At 41.5% G+C, this 24,267-nt stretch overlaps 2 protein-coding genes across 14 annotated transcripts in view; one reads left to right on the top strand and one right to left on the bottom strand.

The window, feature by feature from the left end:
- The window catches only part of LOC122557700, a 100,208-nt gene extending 90,019 nt beyond the window's left edge, over positions 1-10,189 (bottom strand). The window contains exon 1 of one of the 3 annotated variants that reach the window (XM_043705573.1): positions 9,759-10,189. Coding sequence is in view for 2 of the 3 variants with exons in the window: in XM_043705572.1 (XP_043561507.1) it covers positions 4,551-4,561 (11 nt within the window). In the remaining variant the exon portion in view is untranslated. Of the gene's footprint in view, positions 1-4,550; positions 4,623-9,758 lie in introns of those variants that run through there. The other 2 variants (XM_043705572.1, XM_043705574.1) reach the window with 2 other exon arrangements.
- LOC122557698 (paired box protein Pax-6) overlaps positions 8,333-24,267 on the top strand; it is a 31,585-nt gene continuing 15,650 nt past the window's right edge. For 2 of the 11 annotated variants that reach the window (XM_043705562.1, XM_043705561.1), the window contains exons 1-4: positions 21,149-21,194; positions 22,613-22,743; positions 23,160-23,201; positions 23,330-23,545. In XM_043705562.1, the coding sequence (XP_043561497.1) occupies positions 21,164-21,194; positions 22,613-22,743; positions 23,160-23,201; positions 23,330-23,545 (420 nt within the window). In that variant the 5' untranslated portion in view covers positions 21,149-21,163. The other 9 variants (XM_043705569.1, XM_043705564.1, XM_043705566.1 and 6 more) reach the window with 9 other exon arrangements.

The raw sequence follows: 24,267 nt of genomic DNA, 5'->3' as shown, positions 1-24,267 counted from the left end.
AGCAGACTGGGATCACGGATAGTTAGGTCAGGATCACAGTGCAGCAGACTGGGATCACGGATAGTTAGGTCAGGATCACAGTGCAGCAGACTGGGATCACGGATAGTTAGGTCAGGATCACAGTGCAGCAGACTGGGATCACGGATAGTTAGGTCAGGATCACAGTGCAGCAGACTGGGATCACGGATAGTTAGGTCAGGATCACAGTGCAGCAGACTGGGATCACGGATAGTTAGGTCAGGATCACAGTGCAGCAGACTGGGATCACGGATAGTTAGGTCAGGATCACAGTGCAGCAGACTGGGATCACGGATAGTTAGGTCAGGATCACAGTGCAGCAGACTGGGATCACGGATAGTTAGGTCAGGATCACAGTGCAGCAGACTGGGATCACGGATAGTTAGGTCAGGATCACAGTGCAGCAGACTGGGATCACGGATAGTTAGGTCAGGATCACGGTGAAGCAGACTGGGATCACATTTAATTAGGTCAGGATCACAGTGAACCAGACTGGGATCACGGATAGTTAGTCTCCTCCGACCTATCACCCTCACCTTGACCTCTTTCCACCTATCACATTTCCAACGCCCCTCCTCCAAGTCCCTCCTCCCTACCTTTTATCTTCTCCTGCTGAACACTCTCTGCTCATTCCTGAAGAAGGGCATGTGCCCGAAACGTCGAATCTTCTGTTCCCTAGATGCTGCCTGACCTGCTGTGCTGTTCCAGCAATAAAGTTCCATATTATATTTGAACCCAACTGCGCATAAGGTTGCTATTTAGAGCGCCTAACAAAGTTCCTTAATGTGGTGTTGGCTAAGCACAGAAGGTCAGGCAGAATCCGAGGAGCAGGAGAATCGACATTTCGAGCATAAATCCTTCATCAGGAATGGTGAAGGGCTTATGCCCGAAACGTCGATTCTCCTGCTCCTAGGATGCTGCTTGACCTGCTGCGGTTTTCCAGAACCACACTCTTGACTCTGATCTCCAGCATCTACAACCTTCGCTTTCCTGTAACGTTGTTCCTTGCAAAATTCTTCAAATCCAATTATAGTTTCAATGTAATTCTGGTTTAGTTTACCTTCATAAACCTAGTGAAACTGAGAGAACATGGTTGAGGACGGCGTACGTTACTGTCCACTCCTTGGATTGCAAAGAATAAATCTACTACTGCATAACTATAACAGGAGATCAAGTGAAGCCCAATACATTCTTGAAATGGCCCTGAAGTCAATTGAATATTAGTTTCTTTAATCTTAAAGTTGCCTGGTGACACAGTAATGGAGCATTTACAGCTACCTTAGCAGCAATCATGTGATGATTGCACTACTGGTATTAGTGACCTCAACGGTTGCGAGTTCAAATCCTACCATCTCGAGTTTCGAAGTTGAATCCAATAAATCTGTGCTACCATCTGTATACTTCCCAGGTGATCTGATGGTAAGGCGTTAACAATGACCTCATTAGCTGGTTAAAAAAAATGCCGTACAGTTTGGTTTGGTTATCTTAACAATCGGTGTGGACTAATTGAGCATCGCATTACCATTAATCACCTTCTATTCTCATGTCTCTCCGGCCAATATCCTAGCCCTACCTGAAGTGGCCCGTGCTTAAGGATAGGGGAATATGCCAGTTCTGCGCATTATTTTGATATTTATGTTGACAGAGCAATCGGCATCATTTAAGGCCGGTACTAAAAACAGTTCTAGGATCTCTAAGGAGTGACGGAGTAGAAGAGGGAAACAGTTCTGACTCGTGCACCAATTAAACATTAGAATTGAAGATATCCATATATGGAATTTTACTATTTTTGACTTTAAACACAAGAATAAACCCAGTAACTGGAGCTGAACGAGCAGTAATATCAGATATTGGGAAGGTCCACTCTGAAGAATCCTAAACTGAAGACTTCGCAATGACTTTGCTGATACTGCATGGGCCGGCGGAGCGGGAGAGGTACGTTTTAATAGCTTACTTATTAATTAACTACTTAAAACATGCGAAGTTGTTTTCCTTACATGTATAATCAGGATGGATGGCTGATTCTGCATCACCTTCTGAACGCATGTAATGTTTGGGTTCAGTTTGTGTCTTGTCAACTAACAGCTTGCCAAAGATGCTAACTCCTTCTCCCTTGCTCTCTGTCTCTCTCTCCTGGCATAGAAATGACAAGTGTGCTGCTTTATCCATACAATTTATTTCATTATTGTTTCCAGCACCAGGAATTATAATCAATCACAAGGAAGTCCAGTTGGCAGGTGTCAATCTTGGTATATATATTTTTGGGTCTCCGTCTATATTTAATCCAATTACAAGGGTCAAGGAGTAAGTGCAAATCCCCTTGTTACAGCTCAGTTGTTATTCCCGATTTATGGGAGAAGTTAAACCTGATCATACTGAATTTTGGGGGCAATAATTTTTGATCTGAACGTACAGAGTGCGTCGCGATGTCATTCATTAAACAGGTGCTCTTTGCTTGTTAATGGAATATTTATGAGTGTTTATGTGTAAATGAATCATCGTGTTATTTCCTAAAGGAGAGGGAGTCTTTAATGATGGAGGCTGTGTCTCGGCTCACTGCGCTTTCGACTACAATTGTAGATCGAACTCAGACCTTGTCACGTCGGGAAACAGTGAATCTATAACATACAGGACATGCCTGTCGACATACAGCAAATTGCATTCAATCAGCCCCGGGGAATTCGGCTAATGCTTCAACCCAAAACCCGGCATGGGGAAAAAAAAACAAATGAGACTGTAGGCTGGCTTGGAAAGAAAAATAAATGTGCAGGCAAGTAACTATTAATACCAGTCTGCCACATGAAACGAAGTTTGTCGGCAATTTAGTAAGGCGTTAGCCCATAGAAACAACAAAATACATACGAAAGAGCAATAAGAAACGCAATAGCCACCTAGATAGTATTTGGGAATTTATCATTTGTTTTACATGTATGTGTGTGTTTGTTTTGTGTGTGTGTGTGTAAATCTGAATGGATATTTCAAATAAATTAAGACGGCATGCACCGAGGCATCGATCAGATTTCGCGGATTGATGTTTGTTTAGAGCACCCTTGTCATTTGGATTGACAGATGTCAGTCATTTCGCAACAGCTTGTCAGTACCCGGTTAATAAAGGGAACATATATTGCTCATACAGAACATTCTTAGACTCATTACCATTGCGACATCGGAGTCTTACTCCTCAGATCGGAACTTAGGTTTGACTGAGGTTGTCTAAGTAATTCAAACCAACCTTACCTTTTGGAATGATCTCCCCTGATCTGGAAATGAGTACTTAAGGCATTCTGACATCCAGCGCAGTTTTATAAGCAAGCCTCGGTATCTGGCTAGTGTTGTTTGTTACTTTTACAGAAGACAGGATAAACGGCCGAATCTTAGTTTCACTCTAAAATGGTCTGCCGCGATTTCCCAATTTACAACGAATTATTCACATAGCCCTGCGTTTGTCACAGATAACGCTAGGAGGTAGGAAACTTGTACGATTAATGACAGCAGCATTTTCTAACCGGACACGGGGTCTAACATTATCTGTGAGCTTTTCCTGCAACATGTATCACGTTAGATGATGAGTTTTTATAAATCACAAGCGTGTTACGATATTAAATTATATAAAGACTAGATGCCCGATTTCTGCTGATGCTCCAAAGGTGACCGCAAGAAACAAAGGGTTTTATTTTGTTATTTGATTATTAAAGAAACAAAACAATTTACAGGTTTGAGTGAGAGTCGAGTTCGTCTGTGACAATAGGATTAACGTTGGAAGCTGATCGTCCTGCGGAACATGACTAATGTCCAAATTAACCCGATCCCACAAACCGGACTAAGGGGAGACTGGGATCATTTCGGGATTTTTTCATTCGATTCTCTATGTTTTGATTTCGTTATTTTTTTCGTGCTTGTAGTGAAGAAGCGAGGTGACGCCGCGATTGTCCTGTTGCTTTCTACAGGTCAATATTGAAACCTTGAATTCCCGCCTCCCTCTCTGTTTAAAATATCCACCGTAAACTTCCTCTACCGACGATGTAAAGAAAGCAGATGGACTCCCGGAAATTAAACAAACACTGATCGTTTGCTTTTGATGAAGGTGCGGTCAAAATGAATCAGTCCTTTTGTTTGAGGTCGCCTCGTTTACCGTTACCGTTTGGTTAAACGGACTATTGGGGGTTTCTAAATCCATGGTAATCTGCTGGTGCACTTATTACGATTGCTCAGCATCTACCTTCGAGTTGGCATCACTGACTAAGTGGCCTGCTTAGAAAGAGAAAATACTGGTCAATAACTGGAGGGGGTGTCAGGAAAACCCCAGTCAGTCGAGTCAAATTTGGGGACCCGGGAAACCATGTTGGTAGTTTGGGGCCGGGGAAAGGGAGATGGGGGAGGACATAGGATTACTAGACTGATAACAGTTAATTTTTGTTTGCAGACTATAAAACGCTTGTTATAGTTAGTTACGCATTTTGAGGTTGCTTGCTACAGTATATAAAGGCGCAATAGCACTCAATCTTAAAGTGGATTTAGTCTATTTGGCTCACCTGTCGACCATTCGGATCAAAGTTTCGTTGCTACCCAGGTGGCTTTGCAAACACCCCTGTCGCACAATCCTACTTTTCCTAGTCATTCCTGCCAAATTGAATAAAGCAGCTTTTTAAAACGTTCCTGCTCCTGCTCCAACCCATTGGCATTGTTTAGTCATTCCTTTTCCTCAAATAATTTTAGTACGCGCAGGCCAGGTTCATGTCATGATTTAAATTGCATGAATAGGCAGGTTAATTAATTAAATTTCTGAGTAGAGTCCTGCACCTCATGTTAAGAATAAAGAGACTGGAACTCTTAGTTTTCCTGGCCTCAGTACATAAACCGTGTAGATGTTCGCATTCAGAAAGGGCACTTTAGCAATGGAACTTCTCATTTTCTTGAAGTCACCTAATGAGTCAGGACATTAATGCGTTTGTGGAGATGTTTTGCCATGCTTGTTGCTTTCAAAAAGGAAGTGAAAAGTTGGGACCATTAAAGGCACTTGGGAAAATGCGATTTCCTTTTATCATTGCCAATTGAAGTTGAAAGTCGACTGAAAAATATGCAGGACTCTTTAACATACACTTTAAAAGAGCAATATAAAGTCACCATGCAAACTGCAAATCGAGCAAATAACTGGTTTGCTTGTCAGTAAAGTGGCATCATACAAAGACATTTAAAATACTCAGAAAACGTCTTAAAATCGCAGCATTGAACAGGTTCTTTCAGCCAAGGAGATACGTTCACCTATTTCTGACTCTTCACAAAATCTGCAGTGTATACACAACGAACATCTTTCAACAAATGATTTGAATGCTAATTTCCATGGAATCAATGACATTTAATTGTGTCCAAATACTCTACACTTGTAATACAGTCTTGATGCTGCCATGTAAATTTCAACCAACTGAAGGCAATCAATTTCCACCCGACATAACACACTGTTCATTGCACCCACAGGGACTGTGAAACGTACAATGGTGTACTGACTTGACATCTTTCATTCCCACCGTAAAGCGAGGGACAAGAATTGCATCCTTTATGGGCAAAATACGCTAAAATATAATTGTCCGATTTGAAAGGTAGACAAAAGCTTATCTAAGTTTTTTGTTTACTTTATAACTCGACGCACTGTAATGAGCTTGTTAAAACAATCACTGCGGCGACCAAAATGTGAGTTTTCTTTTAGATATAAATCATTTTAATAAATAAAGTAACAGCAGAATCGACATTGTAAATTGCACAGTCACAATTTTACTTCCATTTCACTTTGGATAACATCTCAGGACAATCAGGCAGAACTGCAGCAACTCATTGATGTCAACTAAATAAAAATTGACCCATGTTCTATCTATGACTTTCTTTCCGACTGCAATTACAGTGCAGAACTTTTAACACGCAGAAAGGAACAGATGAAACAGCCCCGTGCCTGCAACACCACATTAACAATCAGTTAACATCCGCGCTCTCTGACACCTATCCACGATTAGAACAAAAAGTAAACTCATCAAATACTCGTGATGGAGGCCATTTGAACAATCTTGCGCTCTGGCGACGGGTCTGGCAGCACAGATTGATTCACGGATGAGCTCCTTTTGGAGAGTTGTGCAGTTTGAAGAGAGCAAGGTAACACCTGGCTCTGTTTTAGCGGCGCTCGCTTTTGCTGAGAGACAGATAAGGGGCCGCGCGACCTTTCCAGCGCTTCCTTGGAAAGCCCTGCTCGGTTGCACGGTTTCAGAGCTCCCACCCCCTAATAGCAACGGGCTGCATCATTAGCAAAGCACCTTTCCCTGATAGTTCTCCTTTTAAAAAAAAATCTGTTGAAACAGTCACTTCCTGCCATACTTGCCAACATATTGTTCCACCAGATCCAAAGTGGGAGCAAACATTACTTGCTTCTGTTTCCTTCCAAACACACACATTTATTTTAAACGTCTATTGCTTCATTTACGCCGACTTAGAAAAAAATGACCTGGTAGCCTACCTTTAATAAAAAACGAGGGCATGCCTGGAGCATGGACTTCTGTGAGGTGAATTTGAAACAATGAATATTCTCTCGTCACTGTAGCAAAGCAAACATTGCAACTGGTTGCATGAATCTCCAATGAATAAGAATTTTTTTTCCGTAAATCAGGAACGCAGCACGTTTTCACCGTAAAATGGGTCAGATTTGTCCTTCAGTCCCTCAATGCAACTTTCACAGTGAAAGTCTTGCTCGTTCGGAGCACACATAGTTGAGGAATCAGGACAGTGCAACACGCATTAAGATCATTTTACTGGAATGGTTCATTAGAAACCGCAAACCGTTGCTGAGAATGGAGGGTGTGAGGGAAGATCCTAATAAATTATTTAGTCTGCAAAATGTGTATAAATAATGGTCTTTGTGAGAACCAGCAAGACTGCAGGAAGTATGAGAGCGTGGTCAATTAAATGTCGAAACAAGCTGATAAATATCTTAAAGATAAAGATGCTAATACACGCATTAGAGCCGATTAGAATATAACCAGCAAGAGATCAAAATACATATATGAACATATATATGCAGACACAATGAGGCCAATATATACACGTGTGCCTATGATTTTATATCTTTAAACTGGGTAATCCCGGATGTTCCTTTAACAATGAATAAAGTCCAAATACATAAGTTATTGTAATGAAGGTATGCAAACATTCGCATAGCTCGCTTTCCAAACTTTCTGTATTTCGTGATATTCTGAAGAATAAAAAGAAAAGAAAACGTCTTTATTACGGCGCGTTGCATTAGACGGGGAATGTAAATCGTGATTTTATTTCTCTTGACAAGTATTTAAGATATTTTCATAGACTGTGTGTACAACGGGTGTACTTTTGAAAGATGAAGGGTCAGGTAATACGTTTGGAGGGGTTGCACTTTCGATCTGTTTTCGCTGTGCTGAAGCTAGTTACCGTTCTAATGAAAGTATCCAGCCAGAAGCAGAAAGTTGATTTTTCTACCTGATTGAACCCATTCAACAAACAGAACGGAGAACCAATGGATCAATGTTTACTTTATTGGTGACTTCGGACTAAATCACGGAGACACGACCCGTAGACCTGAAGTGAATGATAAATTATATCAAGCAATTATTAGTTCTGGTGAATGTTTTCCCACTTAATGTCAGACAGTGAGACTTAATTGTGTGAATAATTGTTATATGAGGTCTGGTGTCTAATACTTCACACCAGATAAACATCACTTTCTTTACCCTGTTATACATGTGTCCCACAAAGCACTCTTGGAAATATCAAAATAGGACAACATGCTGAGAGAAAAGAATTGACTGTCGGAGAGTTCCAGTGCTAGTTTAAAATGTACGATTTTTACAGAATAAATGCAGCTTGGAGTATACATAGAGTCTGTCATTAAATATTGCCACTGTGCAATTTTGCAGAATTAGCTGCTCCCATTTATATGATATATCAGATATAGACTTTGGGATATATTTGCATATTCATATATTTATATAATGATGACTGAATCCATTATGCTGCCATCAACACTAATCTGAGTCAGAACTATGAAAACTTTATGGACTCATTACTTGCAATGTTGCTTTAGGATAAATGGCCTTATAAGGGAAACAACGCGAGGCCACTCTTTTCTTAAAGGGGCATTGCAAAGTTGGCGAAATAAAATAATATTTCACTGAGTGCTTCCGCTCCTTCTGCATGTCACATCACCGCGTTTCTTTAAAGGGAGGAGATTGGGTTGGTGGGGCTGGGGTGGGGTTGGAGGTGGGGGTCATATCTAACCAGAAGGAAATCTCCACTTGAAGCGAGAGCGGCGCTGGGCCTGGCGTCAAGTGCAGCCCTTGTGTTTGCACAGGGTGTCGTTGCGTCACGCAGGCGCCTGGTCCAATCAGCGTCGGCCTGACACTGATATTAAGGGGGAAAGTTTGTGTTTGAACGAAAAGCCGTCCCATAGTCCCGGTGACATTTAAACTCTGAGCGAGAGCCCAATGTGAAAAAAAGGGACCAAAACCTCCCAACGTTCTTACCCAACCGACCGGACCGGGGAACCAAAATAACCGTGTTGAACCGCCGACGTACGACTTGATTCAGGTACGAAAGCTCTTGCCTGTTCCTCACCTTAACGCTGCTTTCTGCTTCTGGCTTCTTCTAATAACCCTCTGACTGTTTTCCTCTACTTATTTTGAGTCTGCGGAATATCGGCTTCGATCGCCTATTTCTGTGTTATCCTTTCCGCCTCTGTGATATGTTCGTTGTACAGTTTCAGTGGTTTATCTGTGTGCCTGATATAAGTTCTCTTCACAGGAAATCTTTGCCTTTTGAGATCGTCTCTCGGAATTGTTCTGGCAATCGCACTTATTGCTTGTATTGCGACGGACAGTGTGCAAATATTGATAATATCAGGCGAACATCATTTCAAAATTCACGCTGCAGTAAGCTACAAGTGCCCATGTTTGGGGCGCGAAGGGAGGGGGAGTTAATTTGCTGGGATATACGGAACACTGTCGGCGAGACTCCTGCAAAGTTGCTCTCAACATCTGGTAACAGGTGGCACGGGAACAGACCAAAGCTTTTTGTTGCAAGGTACTTGTCAGCTGCCTCTCGAAGCGGTGGGGCTTAAAGGGCGAGTTTTAGTGGGGTTTTTTTTTAAATCACCTCCACCCACACCACACTCCTATCTGCGAGGGAGATTTGGGTGGCTTCGCTTTTAGAAGTTGCTTTCATTTTCCTCCTCAAAAAAATAAATGTTGAGTCTCAGGAATGAGCTGCACGCATGCTTGCGGCAGTCTGAAATCCCAGGAACTTGTTTGATTTCTCCGGCCTTTTGAACGGTGTCTAATCAACAATCAAGGTAAAAAGCAGCGGCTTCATGTTACACAGGTCCCTGTCACTCCCCTGAGCCTGTCAGGGGTGTTGAATAAGTCGGGGCGATTTTACGGGTTTAGACCCTTAGCAGTACACTCGTGCAGGTCAAGCGCGGTCGTGTCGCATTAAGAATGCAACAACAATAAGAGGGCATTTAAAGAATGCTTCTTCGAAGCAAAAGAATCTACAGCAATGTTGAAGGATTTCTCCCCTTTCACTAGCCAGGATAATTGCGTCGCAGCCATCAACCTGGGGCTACCTGTTTGGGAATCAAGGTTAAGGCTTAACAACCTTATTTTGAAGTATCCTGTTCAACTTATGGTTTAGCTTCTTATTGGTAATTTATATAAAAGCACAACCCAACTCACCTTAAGAGGTCCCACTTTGTTTGCTGTGTGCATTCCAGTTTCCCTTCCTCGTCTGAGGATCATAGATCATATTCCGGGCTAGCTATTATGGCTCTGTTAGGAGCTGGGGCCAGGTAGAGGTTCTACTGTACATGGGGCACACCGGTAGTGGACCATACCTTGATAATAAATCAAGCGCCTTGTAACGCGGACCCTCCTCCCTCATTAGAGATGTTTATCAGAGATACTGTTTATCCAGCTGTCATGTCGAGATAGGCCTGTAACATAATTGGCCTGACTAGAAGCCCTTTGCCTAACTAACCTACACCCCTCCCAATGTAGACTAATGTATATTTAAAGCCAAAGCATTTCGCCAGGAAGGTCTTTTAAAACTGAATTTTCCATTGACCTTCTGGGACATCTCCTGATCGAGCAGCATTCTCCAGCTACAATTAATACAATTCATGAAGATTCCACGTGTGCAGAGAATAAAACATTGCTTAACCGGGAAGGGGGTGGTTTTCCGCATAGAGACGTGTGCTGTACAGTTTCTGTCCTTAATTTTGTTTTTGTTGTGGAGTATGAGTGACTGTAGATAACTAACAGGCGGGCAGGCAGAGCAAAGATTCTACCAGAGTGTAGTCAAAAAATAATGGGTTATTATCTCAGCTTGTGTCGATACTATAGCTCAAAATATATTTTGTGTTCAGTACACAGATAGGCATAAAGTATCCGCAAGGCACAGACGCTGGGATAAGTTGTCAGATATCGTGCATCTCCACATTTTACCGAATGAACTAGACAAGACGACTTTAAGTATTCTGTGGATTGTGAAAGGTACTTGGTAGCTTGGTTTACTAATGCAAGGAGACGGGGTCTGTTTCTGAACTAGTGCGATTAATGAGTCAGAATTCTCGAGTTGAGGAAGATGTGTGTGCGTTGGGAGGGGTTGAGTTTAAAACGTTAATTTGTCAATTTGTTAGCTCTTCTGAAACCAAAAATATTCGCCGCTGCTTTGGGACAGGAAGTCCACCAAAGCATGTCACTTTGCAATAATACAGAATGTGAAATGAATGTGAAGTGTGATTGTCATAAGACCTGTTCAAACGAATTGCACCGATGGTTTAATAAACTTTTCGACATTTTCGTTGTTCAGGGTTTCGTATACCCTCTATGAGCTGACACAACCTCTCCATTATGCCTGTGAAAATAAAGGAACGTGTTTTACACTAATTGTTTAATCCGGGTGATTATTGCATGTTATTTTCTAGGCAGCAAGTGTTTTAATCGCACTGTACTGCTCCAACCTGTGTTAACGGTAACGATTAATTTCATTAACCCACAGGCAAGAGATTCCTGGGGTGGAGCCATTGCTTCCTGTCATCCAATTCCTTATTGATTTTAAAAAACAAAAACTAATCTCGGTTACTACTGCTAAACAATGTTGATAGTTTATAGCATATACAGGAGCGAGTAGTTTTAAATGGAGTGCACGCAATATTTTTGATATAATTTTATGTTCCTTAAGAACATTGTAAAAAAAGCATGTTTTGAATCGAATTTGAGGCTTTGTTCGCCGGTTAAGGATTTTAGATCTGCTCATTTCTTCAAGTCTTGTCAGAGTAAGAAGCAACGTGTTATTTTGTCCGAGATAGAAGAACAGAAAAAGTTCCCGAACATATTATGAACCCGCAAAAATGTCACCCTCGTATTTATTTAATGATGCCTATACCATTACCGAAATACCAACCATTATAAAAAAACTCTCATCACTCTGCTGTGATTTTCAAGCTCAAGCGTTTGCTCACTTTGATTTTGTGTGAAGCTTTTTTCTCTCACTGCTTCCGGGTTTCCGGACTGAGTTTTGCTCTTTTGTGCAATCTCGACCAACACCGACTTCCATCAAGGGCATTCCCCTTGCTCCGGGGATAGAGGCTTCAACTCTCTCGCTCATAACAACAGAAAGAACTTTTTTGACAAGTTCATTGCCCACTTTTATTCTTCATCCCTGTTATTCTCTTTTGCGCGACGCATTTGATGTTCAAATTTAAAAATGTACCAATTAATTCGGCCTCACTGCGTAAAACAACATCAGAGCAGCACTCGTCAAATCCCCATTCCGCCTTCTGTGAAAGTGCCCGTGGAAAATAAAACTTGCTCTGGAGTTCTCCACTTTAATATTTTTAAAGCTTTATCATTGATTATACAATCGAGTCACGCTAGTACCCATCAGTTATATTTTTTTGTAAAACGTACATTTGCAAAATGCAATCGGGCAGCCGGATAGGCCCGGAAAGTACAATTAAAAGACTCATTAAAGTACATTTTTCCCTTTTTGAGAGCTACATTCAATAAAAAATGGCGTCACTCCGTGCCTTTTAACAAACTCAGAGGGGGTGGGGGAGGATTTTATTTTGCAGCGCTCCCCTCCTCCCCACTGAAAAAAAACTGTCCATCAGGTGAGCCCCTGATAAGTTTTGTTTGTGGAAATATTTTAGAGAGGGAGCAGAAGCATCTCAAATAGACCTGGTTGTTTTGTGCATGAACGTATATATGTCTTAATCGTGCATTGGGGGTGCTCAAGTTTTAAACTTCACCGATGAATTGTAGACCACGATCAATTATTGTAATGATAAACCTTGGCTGGTGTGCTTCCCCATTGGCTGTTAGCGTCTATTCCTAACTCCTTGATAAATCCATGGTAGCCAATGTATCCAAAGCTCTTTTGGCGATGCGCTTTAATAAACCCCTTTCTCTTGCAGTATGACGTCAGTTGTATTCAGTATTTCCCACCCTTCGCATGATTTTTTTGTGTGTGTTGTGTGTGTTCAAAACTTTTTTTTTGCGGAGCCCACAAAGAACACTTTGCCCCGGGGGGAAATAGCGACGAGATTAAGGTCTTCTGGTCCGTTTTAGTTGGCGCTAATCCGAAATGCGCTAATTGAGCTTGCAGCGAAACAGAGAGGGAGAGAGAGAAAAAAAAACACCTTCTTCGCCTGCGGATTTATGAAGGCACCAACTTTACTTCATCAAACTTTGTTTGTTGTGAACAGGCGCTTTAATATATCCGCTCCCCCTAAGAAAAACAACTGTGGTCCATTTAGCTGCAGAAAGAATTGACTGACGAAACTTTAAAACAGCTCACTAAAAAAAGGAAATTCATTTTAATTTGCCTTCTTTTAAACAAGAAAGAACGGCGAGGCGGATTCTGTCTTACAAATAATCAGGCTCTGATTAATGCACAATTGTTTCCAGCTAATTTGAAAAGCTTTTCGAAGCCGCACCTTCCTTCAGCCAAACGACAAGAAAACCGGTTTGTACATTGTTATCATTTTTAAAAAAAACCTTACGCATTCATTTTGTTGCGATTGCGGAGTTTCTGCTTGAAGTGCACGGTGTGAAACTTTTTGTGTGTGTGTGTCTGTCTGTGTGTATGTCTGTGTGTGTGCTTCACTCCCTGGTTCGGAATAAATTACTAGCTCGGCAAGTTTCTATGCGGCGCAGTCAAGGCCTTTTCATCTCCATCCGTGTTCACGCTTAGTAAACGCATCGTTACAGATTTGAATTGTAAAAGTTTTCACTCGTGAAAGGCAAACTTTTTTTAAACCCCCGCAGTTTACCGAATCTAGTTGCAGATTTTAATGCATTCGCCTGCCTCCCCATGTCTTCCCTCTTTCTGTTTTAATGTTTGATGTTTTAAAGCTGTTCTTTACCAAAACGAGAGGCTACCCACTGGAAGGCCCCGCTCCGCGCTGTCTCACCCGAGTGGCGTTTTTGCAACAGAACAAAAAGGCACTTTTCTTACGTATGTGGAACTCTCCGCCATAACAGAACGGACAAAGTCTCGATTTTAACCAGTTAAAACAACCCCCTTCCATTACCATCTCTCTCTTTAGACAATTGTAGTAATAGGCCGACGTTCCCATGCAAACTCTTGTCATCGGTCACAGCGTGACCTGTTAGTCCCCCACAAATAATGCCTTTTTTTTCTCATTCCTACCCTCCCTTTCCCGAATGGGCCAACTCCTCCAATTTATAAAGATAGACGTTCAATTATTTTTTTAAAAAGTGGAATCCGGGAATACTGACGTTAGCTGAGGGGAAAAGATAGAAGGGAGTTGGATCAATACTAAGAGAGTGGCAGCTCTGGCCAGGACTCGAGATGACAGTGCATGACGGTCTGGGCAGCTCATTATCCAGCTCCTATTGAGGCGTCCTTTTCACTCAGATGCAAAGTATTTGGCAGAGTCGTTTGTCTCCGCATTGTACTTTAGTTCGGAATGCAATGGTTGTCAGTGCTCTTATTCACTTTCAAGATACTTTATTGATGAGCTCTGACTTTTAGCACTTTTCACATGTCAAGAGAAGTCAAGTGTATGCATCCACGACTTCATTTTATGCTTTGCGCGTTTCTGTGAGACCCCCACCCCCAGCCCCCGCCCCACCCCCGCCGCCCTTTTCCCCTTCTGGTTGCTTTCTTTCTCTCTCTCTCTCTCTCTCTAGGTCAATCTATCCCTATTTCTATCTCTCTCTCACACACACACTCACATACATACACACACACTCACATACACACGTACCTTCTATTCCAATGGGATAAATAATGGAGACACCCTGAGCAGAGACTGGTGCTACCTATGTAACCTCAAACCAGGCGCTGAGGGGTTGCTTTGGAGTTTACTGAGGTGTGCATTAATAGTGGGGCATTCAACAAATGTGGTTCTGGTGTGTGGTCAGCTGCTAGTTCATTTTCTTCCTTTCCCTGTGATTTTCTGGCAGCCAGTGAAGTGGCACAGCCCATTGGAAATGATCAATTAAAATTAATAGAGCTTGCACTAAGCTGCTGTTAAACAGACGCACAGCCTCTCCGTGGAGGATGTGAAATATGCTTTTTCTGTCTCTGCAAACTTCCGAGCATCTCCTCCAGAGAAGTTGAGATTTAACTTGTTACTTTAAGAAAATAAAATGCTAATAACGGTCGTCGGGCAAACAAAGGACGCGTGGGAGAGGTTTGTGAATGTTTTCGGTGCAGACACTTCAGATCTATTTACCAGAGGCTGGAGTCCACAAAGTAAATGTGTATTTAATCGGCCCTACAAGGGGACGGGAGGTTCCTATTTAGAAGAACATTACCATGGATTGGTAATTTGTGCGAACTCAACTAAATGTGCTTTTTCCAAAAAAATGTTGAAGATATGTTAAATATGTGTAGTTATTTAAAGCAATTGGTTCCTCCCGTCTTAATATTTTCATATCTCCCAGTTTTTACGAAGCCTCCCAAATTTAGAAAAAAGGTTCTTAAAATGTTCAATTCAATTCGAAATTTGGGTGCATTTTAAAATATACGCAAACACCCCACATGCTCATACACATTACATCGGTGCTGTTTAGCCGAATCCTGACATAAAGTTTTTGTGTACACTGTAATTGTGCCCATAAAAGCTTCCCACACAAGCAGGGAAAGCGAATATAGCAGGGAGGACTCTTGTACCCGGTTGCCCGGCGTGCTCGCTTTCCCCTTTTTTGCATAAGAAAATATTTATTTGTATGCATTTGCATGTGGTGCATAAAACCGTGTGGAGTGATTAGTGGGTTTGAAAGAGTGCATTTCCCGCTCTTGAGGCGCAGGGAGGAAGTGTTTTGCTTGCGGATGATGACAAAGGTCACCCTCTGCTAATGGGCCAGTGAAGTGGAGGCGAGGCGAGGCGAGCGCACCTCCTGAATTCAGACATACATTAATACAACTAGCACCATCCGCAATCAGCTAGGTGTGCTCTCTCTCTCTCTCTCTCTGTCCTCTCTTGTCTTTCTCCCCTCCGTTGTCTCTCCATCTCCGCGTGCTTCAACAACTCCCTCTCTCTTTAGTGACAGCAGATTTTATTGTCAATCTCTGTCTCCTTCGCAGGAATTTGCCCTGTCTCTCTCTCTGTGGAGAAACTATAATCCACTAGCAAGTCTTAAAAAGTCGCCCATCATATTCCATCTTAACTGTTTGCTGGACGTGTTGACAGCGACGCAGAATGCCTCATAAAGGTGAGCCTGTTTGCTTTCTTATATTTAATTTAGTGCATTTGGGGGCATCTTTATTAACATTACTCCATCATAAGACAAATATAAGTTTCCTTCAGCTTCTATCTATGATTTATAGCCCAACTCAGGTTTAGTGCGACATATTATAGGTTTTAACGACTTTGATCATTTAAGGATTGTTTTGAAATACCGCAATGAAACAACGGCAATTCTTAAAGGGGCACAGATAGATGGACTGTCTTCAGGAAACTCAAAGGAAATTCAGTCTATTCTAGGTCGTTGCATCAAACCATTCGCTTGTTTTAACTTGTGGATTGTTTATCCCCTGCTATCAAGCCGTTTTGACTGTTAATGGCCATTTTAATCAATTTCGGCGGTCACGCATCCATTTACTTCACCATTAAAATGAATAATTTCGGAACGATGCACCAGAGAATTTAGCAAAATCCCCTTATTCTCCCTCCAGGCAAATGTAATTGGCGTTTCTGAGAGGAGACGCGAAATGTGTTTGAGATGCTGTACTGTGGGCTTGTCTAATGTCATTTTTTCTGCATGTTTATAAGTAGTTGATGTTTATTAATGATAAGAAAGAGTAAAATAAGTCACTTTAGGCCAAAGCTTGCTGTTTGATGAAGATGCAATGACCCGATGATGCATTGTGTCAGTTTGAATTAAGTAATCAGCCGATTCATTAGTGCCGTTTGCATTGAGTGTTTCAAACTCGTCAGAACTCTGTACAACCGTTAGGGCTTTACTTTTTTAAAGACAAAATCTAGCTATTAATGTTTTTCACCTTCTCGAGAACTAATGGCCTCGGCGTGTAAGCACCAAACTGCATGTGTTCATGTTAAAAAGCAAATGAATTGAAATGAGCGGTCCTCTCTCGGTTCCGGTTCCACGCAGTCATTTGATCAATGTTTTCTTTCCTTGCGTTTCAAACCAGATCCTGCGGCATTACAAACTTTCTTTGTTATAATTTCACACTAAAATAATTTATAGCCATTTAAAATGAACATAGTCTGACAAGAGAACCAAGCATCTCAGTTTTATTTTTGGGGGAGATATTCGTAACCACTCGCACTTACAAGCGAAAATATTACATTTAATCAGCTTTCGCGTCAAGCGTTAATAAGATATTGAACAGTTAAGTGCAGATGTAAACCTAGCTGTCTCTGTAAGATTTAAATTTGCCGAAACTACTCGATGTTATTATAATTTACCGAGCGCTGAACCGAGGTGTTCTGTGCCTCTCATTAGAAATAAGCCTTCGAATTTCTGATAGTAGGAATAATCAGCGCAGTTTTCCCATTATTGTAGGCATGAGTGTTCCAATTGTAAACTGACCGCATCTTAATAGTTAAAACAAAGAAATATTGGCTCAGGTGAGAAGAATATAGAATTTCTACATTTGTTCAAATGCTCGCAAGTTTATTGGTGCTAATACTGAATGTGGAGGAAAGGGGAAAATAAAGTCAGCAAATTAAGTATGGAGCAGGGGGCTTTATTGGTTTTTTAAATAAATATATACAATTCACTGTTTCATATCGTCTAGTCTCGGGCCAGCTTTGAGTAAAGACTGGGCCGTGCAAAAGAGTGACAGTTTAGTTCGAAATTGGCTGTTGGATACAATAAGATCACACCCTATGTATTTGGTGTCGACTGTTAGACTTACATGTAAAAACGTAGAATATATAAAACGTGTAAATATATAAAGACGGATGCAGGATCCAATATCAGGCTGGGCCTGTGAGGAACGACTGCTTGTTCAGCACTTGTTTTCATTTACGTACCGAGGGACAATAGTAACGAGTGGTCTTAAAATTCTAGCCCTGAAATGGATCAATTACTGATATATATATAATATTTTTTTTAAAGTACATTTTAACAAGGCAGTAAAACGGCGTGTGAACTTTCCATCAACTGATGAATTCCTTTTTTTGCAAGCCGAGTAATTAGGAAAGCATTTCCTGCACCCACGAAAACCCCACCGCAGTCAAAAGACGGCATTTTCTCTTTTTTTTTAAATTGCAAATGTTACGGCCCTTTCTTAAAGCGGGAAAGCACAAATGATCTTTCGTAGTCTGACTGGCAGCGACGGCTTCCGCTGGCTGCAAGGGAGTTAAAGCGCCCGGCTTCTCCGGCTTGCTGTGGATAATCAGGTAGCCTCCCTTGGCTGTTGTAAATATTTACGCAGGGAAGTCTGCATGCTGGGAGAAAGTGTTTGTTTGAAGTTTATTTTTTTTTGTGTGCGCAGGAATAGATAACAAAGCTAGTCTATAAATTATTTTCCGGTGGTGTGTTGATGAATAGAAAGAAGAGGGGAGGGTGGAAAACCGAGGCTGCAGGAATTTAGGTCAGATGTAAGAGTGGGGTGAGGGTGGGGGTGCGGTTGGGGGCTAGAGTACGCCTTCTACTTACGGTGGCAAAGGGAAACAGAAAGAGGTATTTCGAGAAAGAGGTAAAAGGAAAATGAAAGCTGGTCCATTTCGTTATTGTACCCCTCTTTTAGCAAACCCCGTGAATAGACCCTTTATTGTAATTGTCTTCTTGCAATTGAGCGCCCCACGGAGCTGTTGTGTCTTTTTACAACCGTTAACAACCCAATACCAGCAACATAATTACCTCCAGATACTCATAACAGAAATTACTTGTTTTATTTGGGGAGGGGGAGGGCGGAACAGCAAAACAAAACTAAAAAAAAAACTGCTCACAGTTCGATAGTGAAAGTTGATTCTCCTCTGTCCTCTCCCTTACCTTGAATGAATGAGTGGGAGACGACGCGTTACGTTTAACTGAACGTTATGTTGCTGATTAGGGACTGTGTGTGTGTGTGTGTGTGTGTGTGTGTGTGTCTGTGTGTGTGTGTCTGTGTGTGTCTGTGTCTATGTGTGGGGGGGTTGGTAGGAGGGAGTTACTCACTGGGTATGGGCTGTTAGCAGAATAGAAAGCATTGTTCACTTTCTGTAGCCATTGTCGATCAGCGCTGACCCCCTCCCGTTACTACTTTTTAAGCACTGAGGCGAGGTAGACAGCGTGTGTCAGAATACCTAAGCATAAAAGAGGATCTAAAGACCAGGGAAGAAAGTTAATCAAGAGGAACTAAGTTCAAAAGTACGTTATGGAGTACAGTGCGTTAATAAGTTTTTTGGGGGGAGAAAACTTAGCCCGAGGACGAGTTCCTGCCCACACCCCTCACCCAAAAATGAAAGCACTGAAGTACTAAACTGAGCAAAATGAACCATGCCGAAAAACTGTGCAGAGTTGTCAATGATGAGACATTACAAGTCCGCCCAAAACAGAAGCGAAATATCCACATACTGTTTTCACAAAGTATGGGAGATGGGGCCAGTTTACGCGCATGCTTGTGGCTTTGAAACAGTATTCCACACACTCCCTGGAAGAGCCTGAAGTGGTGCGAGCAGCGTACGGTATCATCATTTTTTCTCACACAGCAGAAACCCGAGCGAGGTGATAAAAATTTTCGAACGGACATCTGTAGAAGTCCCTGAGATGAATTAAAGGGGCGCCTTTATTGCATTGCGATGTGACATGGAATTCGAGCGTAAATTCTTTCCGCCTTCCTGAAAGTAACTTGATGACGGGGTGGGGAGGGTACTTAGCACAAGATGGGCACACCGACTTAGAAAGACCGGTTCCCCTTGTTATGTTTGAGCATCCTTCTCGCGAACCGTAAAACAAGGCCAAATACCTTGAAACGGTCAGATTGTTACGGAATGATTCAATGCAGTTTCTGGTCTAAATAGGGAATTTCAGGAAACTGCACCAATAATCCGATTATATATATATTTAAATCGCCCACCAGATTGCCATAATAAACTTTTTTTGTTTTCTTTTTCCATAGAGGGAAGACTTTAACTAGTATCAAACAGATGCCTGTGGTCACAGGCTGTCAACACAGGTTTCAGGCAAGTTTCAAATATCATTACATTCGGGCAGCACTTTAAATATCGAACATTTCAAACCCCTTCATATCAAAAAACTTCCTGGCTTTGCATTGAGGTACATACAATACAGCCGCCTGCGGCCTCTGTGTAACCTATCTGCTTTGTTTTAGCCAATTCTTTTAAAATTGTTCCCTTTAAAGAATATTGTGGAGTCAATTATCTCAGATTGCAGATGTTTCCTTGATTGTGACTTTGCCCTGATTAACGCATAGTTTTATTACTATTAGAACACACTAAACAAGCCACGTGGGACTCTGGTGTAACAGTTCAACATGCAGAACAGTAAGTGACGCTTCTTGTACTTCTATGAATCACAGAACTAATGCCAAATACGAATGTGTCAGGCTCAGGTCGCCCCCCCTCCCCCCCCCCCCCCCCCCCGTGTTAATGCCAAAGAATGCAGGTTCCGTCATCAACAGTAAAGCACCTTGATTTTCTTGCCCAACCAGGACCTCACTAGCAATTTTCAGCGTCAGTATGAGATGTAACCGTAGTGATTGTTAGCCAGAGCTCTTGTAGCAAGAGTTATCAGCTTCAATACATGTGACGCTAAACTCCCAACTAAAATGACTAGCTAAATTTACTAATTTGGAGAGAAAAAAAGTATGATCACCCAGATTACCTGTGGACCCTTCTATTGTAAGAACACTTCCTCTGTTCAGTTTCAATGTTCCCCAACTCCACTACAAGATGAATCATGAGCTTACAAATCGACAATTTCTTTGTTCATTTTGCACCCACGATTCCTTTTCATCTTGCGGTTATAAATTGCAATTTGATCCACATTTCACTCTTCCAAAATAAATAAAATCTGATTATTTTCTCGTCTGTTGGAAAATGCATTCAGTTGCTGATGCAAATTAACCCCCCACCCCCATCCTCCTGAGAGCGAAAAATATAAATAAAAGTTCTGATCCCTGTTTTCAATCTTCATGTGATTAATTGAATTTGGGGATGTGTGTGTATGATCAAGTAAGCTGTTGTGCGAATTGCTGAGGAGATATCATTCGGGTGAAGCCTTTAGTTTGTTTAAAGGTCGCGGCGGGCTCTGCGGGCTTTGTGCTAATAACTCCTGGGTGTATATGCTGCATAACATCCAAATTGCCACCATATGGTTTTGTATTAGATGACTTGCAATAGAATACAGGGCGCATAATCATTGCCACTGGGCGATTCCTCCACGCCTCAGTACAGAGACGAGTGCAGTGATTAAGTTGTGTCTTTCTTTTTAAAAAAAAAATTGTTGCTTGTGCGTGTCCTTCTCTTAAAAAGTAAACCCGGAAAATTGCACGTGGAAGGGGGTGGGGGGAGGGGCGGTTTGAGAATGCAGAAAAGGCCTGAGCATTCGTTGGCCAGTGTAAGGTATACTGCTGAATGCACAGCGAGTCTTTTAATAGGGAACTCGATACTCCCACACATAAATGGGCGTCAATGCTCCAGTTACCTGCGCTGATGATTTTCTGTAAGAGATTCACACCTATTGCTGTTGTTTGAAAATGCCAACTTGTTTAATGACTGAGGTCCTGTTTCGGTGTGTGATATGTGAATTCATGCTTTGCTTGAAAGAACGCGCACAACCTACTTGGAACAATATTTCAAACGTGTGCGAAAATTGTACAAAAGAGATCTTTTGACTTTAATAGATTTTCCAAGATAATAGCTGTATCATTTGCCTTTTTTTTTAAAAGAAAGGATTGGCCAGGTGGTAAGAAAATGATTATGAGAGCTAAATGTAATTGTGTGCTTGTGATTCTTGAAACACATTTTAAAACTCACGGATGATAATGGGCTGTAATTATATATTACATGTGGTGCTTAAAATGCTAAATGGCTAAGTTTTTGACTTAAAGAAAAAACATTAAAAAGCTGGCGTTTTTGCGTCTTTAAATAGTATTGATTTAAGTAGGGCGCGCGTACCCGGTATCGTGATCGCGCTTAGCCCCCAGGCAACCTTAAAATGAAGCCTTCCTTTAAGGGTAATGAGAATAGCCCAAGACATTATGAATGATATACAAATGCGGACAGAAAGAGACGTTTTATCATGCTTCTATTTGTCGTGACGATCCGATTTTCAAAGTAGAACGGTGTCATAAAGTGACATGCCTGCCACAAGTGTTTGGGACTGATCTTTTCAATTATCCTTCCGTGCACTATCCAGGGAGACTTCCGCTTATTTCTAGAAATTAAGCTCAAAGTTGACGTGCAGCTAGCTTGATTTTCGAGACAAATGTCAGCAAAGCTCATCATTTTCCCTCCTATACTCGGAGCTTATTTATGGCTAAGTGGCTGGGCTTTTGGAGCCAATTTAGCAGGCGCTCCTAGGGAGAAGAGAACAGGTCCTCTTTAAGCCGGGAGCTTCCTCCAGGGACACTGTTAGCAGCCTGAGTTTCAGGTTCGGAGTCTCTATAAACTGACAATTACTGAACTTTTCCTGTTTTTAACAAGCAAAAGAATGGTTTGTTTTGGTGCTTCAGACATCTGTTGTAATTCCGGGAAGATAACGTGTTATTTGTAACGTTGGATGCAGTTGATTTTACATTGTCAGTTAAAGAGGCATTGTTAGCTGCTCGATTAGCTGGACAAAAATCTTGCTTCCGTTGGCTGTTTGGTTTCTTACAATACCTGTATCTAGTGGTTTATCGTACTTAAATCGGCTGTGATGATTTGTTAGCGCACCGACGTTTTCGTTGCTCGTAAAATATTCCGGTTTGATTGGCACTTTTCACATTTAGAGCAGGAGTGCGAGTCTATGGGACAGATTTTGTTTTACAATTGAGATCTCGGGCGGGCTTAAGGACGGGCGCTGTGAGCAGAGAACTTCGCCGAGTGTACCTCTTGGGTCTCGGCCGTTGAATATGTTCGCTGTTGCTTTACCCCTAGGTCACAGTGGAGTGAACCAGCTCGGCGGAGTGTTTGTTAATGGTCGACCATTGCCTGACTCGACGAGACAGAAAATTGTGGAACTTGCTCATAGCGGAGCCAGGCCCTGCGATATATCAAGGATTCTCCAGGTAACAATCTATCAGTTAATACGTCTATCTTTACATCATTGCAAATCGACCTGGAACGCATGCAGGATGTCAGTGTTACCGTTTGCATATGCAATCAGCTTAATGAATCATTTTCTAGAAGGGGTTTTCTACAATCCAAAAATGCTTCCTAAAAATTGCATTCGTACCTTCAAAGTGATTTATTTCAAAATTGGCGAAAAAAAACAATAAATTATCTTGAAATGATTGAGAAATGGTAAGATTTCCCCCTGCCATTTAAGGGTTTATTTTTGTATTGTAGACCCAATGTTGATGCAAAAAAAAATAAGTTTGAAACTTTTTTTAAATAACTTTGGCACGCGCCAGAAATTCTCTTGAAATCAATGCAATATTGGTACGTTTCCCACTGCCATTTAAGGTATATTTTTGTATTGTAGACCCATGCTGATGCAAAAGTCCAAGTAGTGGATAATCGAAAAGTAAGCTCAACATTGCTTAACTATATTCATATACCCATATAAATATACATTATCAAACAAAAACAGCCACTTTATTTGTAAAACTTTTTTTGATCGCCATGCTTTCCCTTTTCCATATATACCTGTAGGTGTCTAACGGCTGTGTCAGCAAAATCCTGGGCAGGTATTATGAAACTGGATCCATCAGACCCAGGGCAATCGGAGGGAGTAAACCAAGGGTAGCCACTCCTGAGGTTGTGTCCAAGATCGCTCAGTACAAACGCGAGTGCCCGTCGATCTTTGCTTGGGAAATTCGAGACAGATTGCTCTCTGAGGGGGTCTGTACTAACGACAATATACCAAGTGTGAGTAAAACATTTAATTCACTTTGAACGGAGGGAAGGATTTATTTATTGCCACTAACGATTGCACACAGAAAGTATGCCTCATTTGCTCAAACATTTTTTTTAAAAATAAAAGCATATGTTTAATTTCATTATCATGGAGACCGCAGCGGCGGAGGCAAAAAAAAGTAACTAGTTCCCTCAGACATTGATTGTTCTTTAGATTAATATTCCCTCGGAATACTAACTCAGAGACGTTGCATTTAAATAAATGTTGTTTGTTCCTTCGATGGATAAATGTGGATGTTATGAAGTGAAATTATTTAAATATGGCGAAATGTACAGATATTTTTATCCTGATTGCAAAGATTATTTCAAACATTATTCTTGAATTTCGTACCGATTGATCTAAGTGCTCGCTACTTTTGTGAAATGGAAGATACCAATTGGAGTAGATTCAGTCACAAGGCTGTGTCAACAGGCACACACACATAGATATACATATACAGATAAATTTAACTCATCGTTGGCTTTTGTGATTTATTTTCTTTTGTGCTGTTTAATGATATGAATGCAAATGAACACATCTCTTGTCAAACCTTTACGAACGTGGCTGATGCGCAGTTGAGACTGAAAGTATCAGAGACTAAATTAATATATGTTCAATCATAATTCTTGTATATTTAGTTGGATGTTACTTCTACGAAAAATTTCATGGGCTTATCACGGGCATCTGTGAATTT

The sequence above is a fragment of the Chiloscyllium plagiosum genome, chromosome 16, assembly GCF_004010195.1.
Source record: "Chiloscyllium plagiosum isolate BGI_BamShark_2017 chromosome 16, ASM401019v2, whole genome shotgun sequence".
In the NCBI taxonomy this organism is placed as follows: Eukaryota; Metazoa; Chordata; class Chondrichthyes; order Orectolobiformes; family Hemiscylliidae; genus Chiloscyllium; species Chiloscyllium plagiosum.
This window is presented reverse-complemented; position numbering and strand designations above follow the sequence as displayed.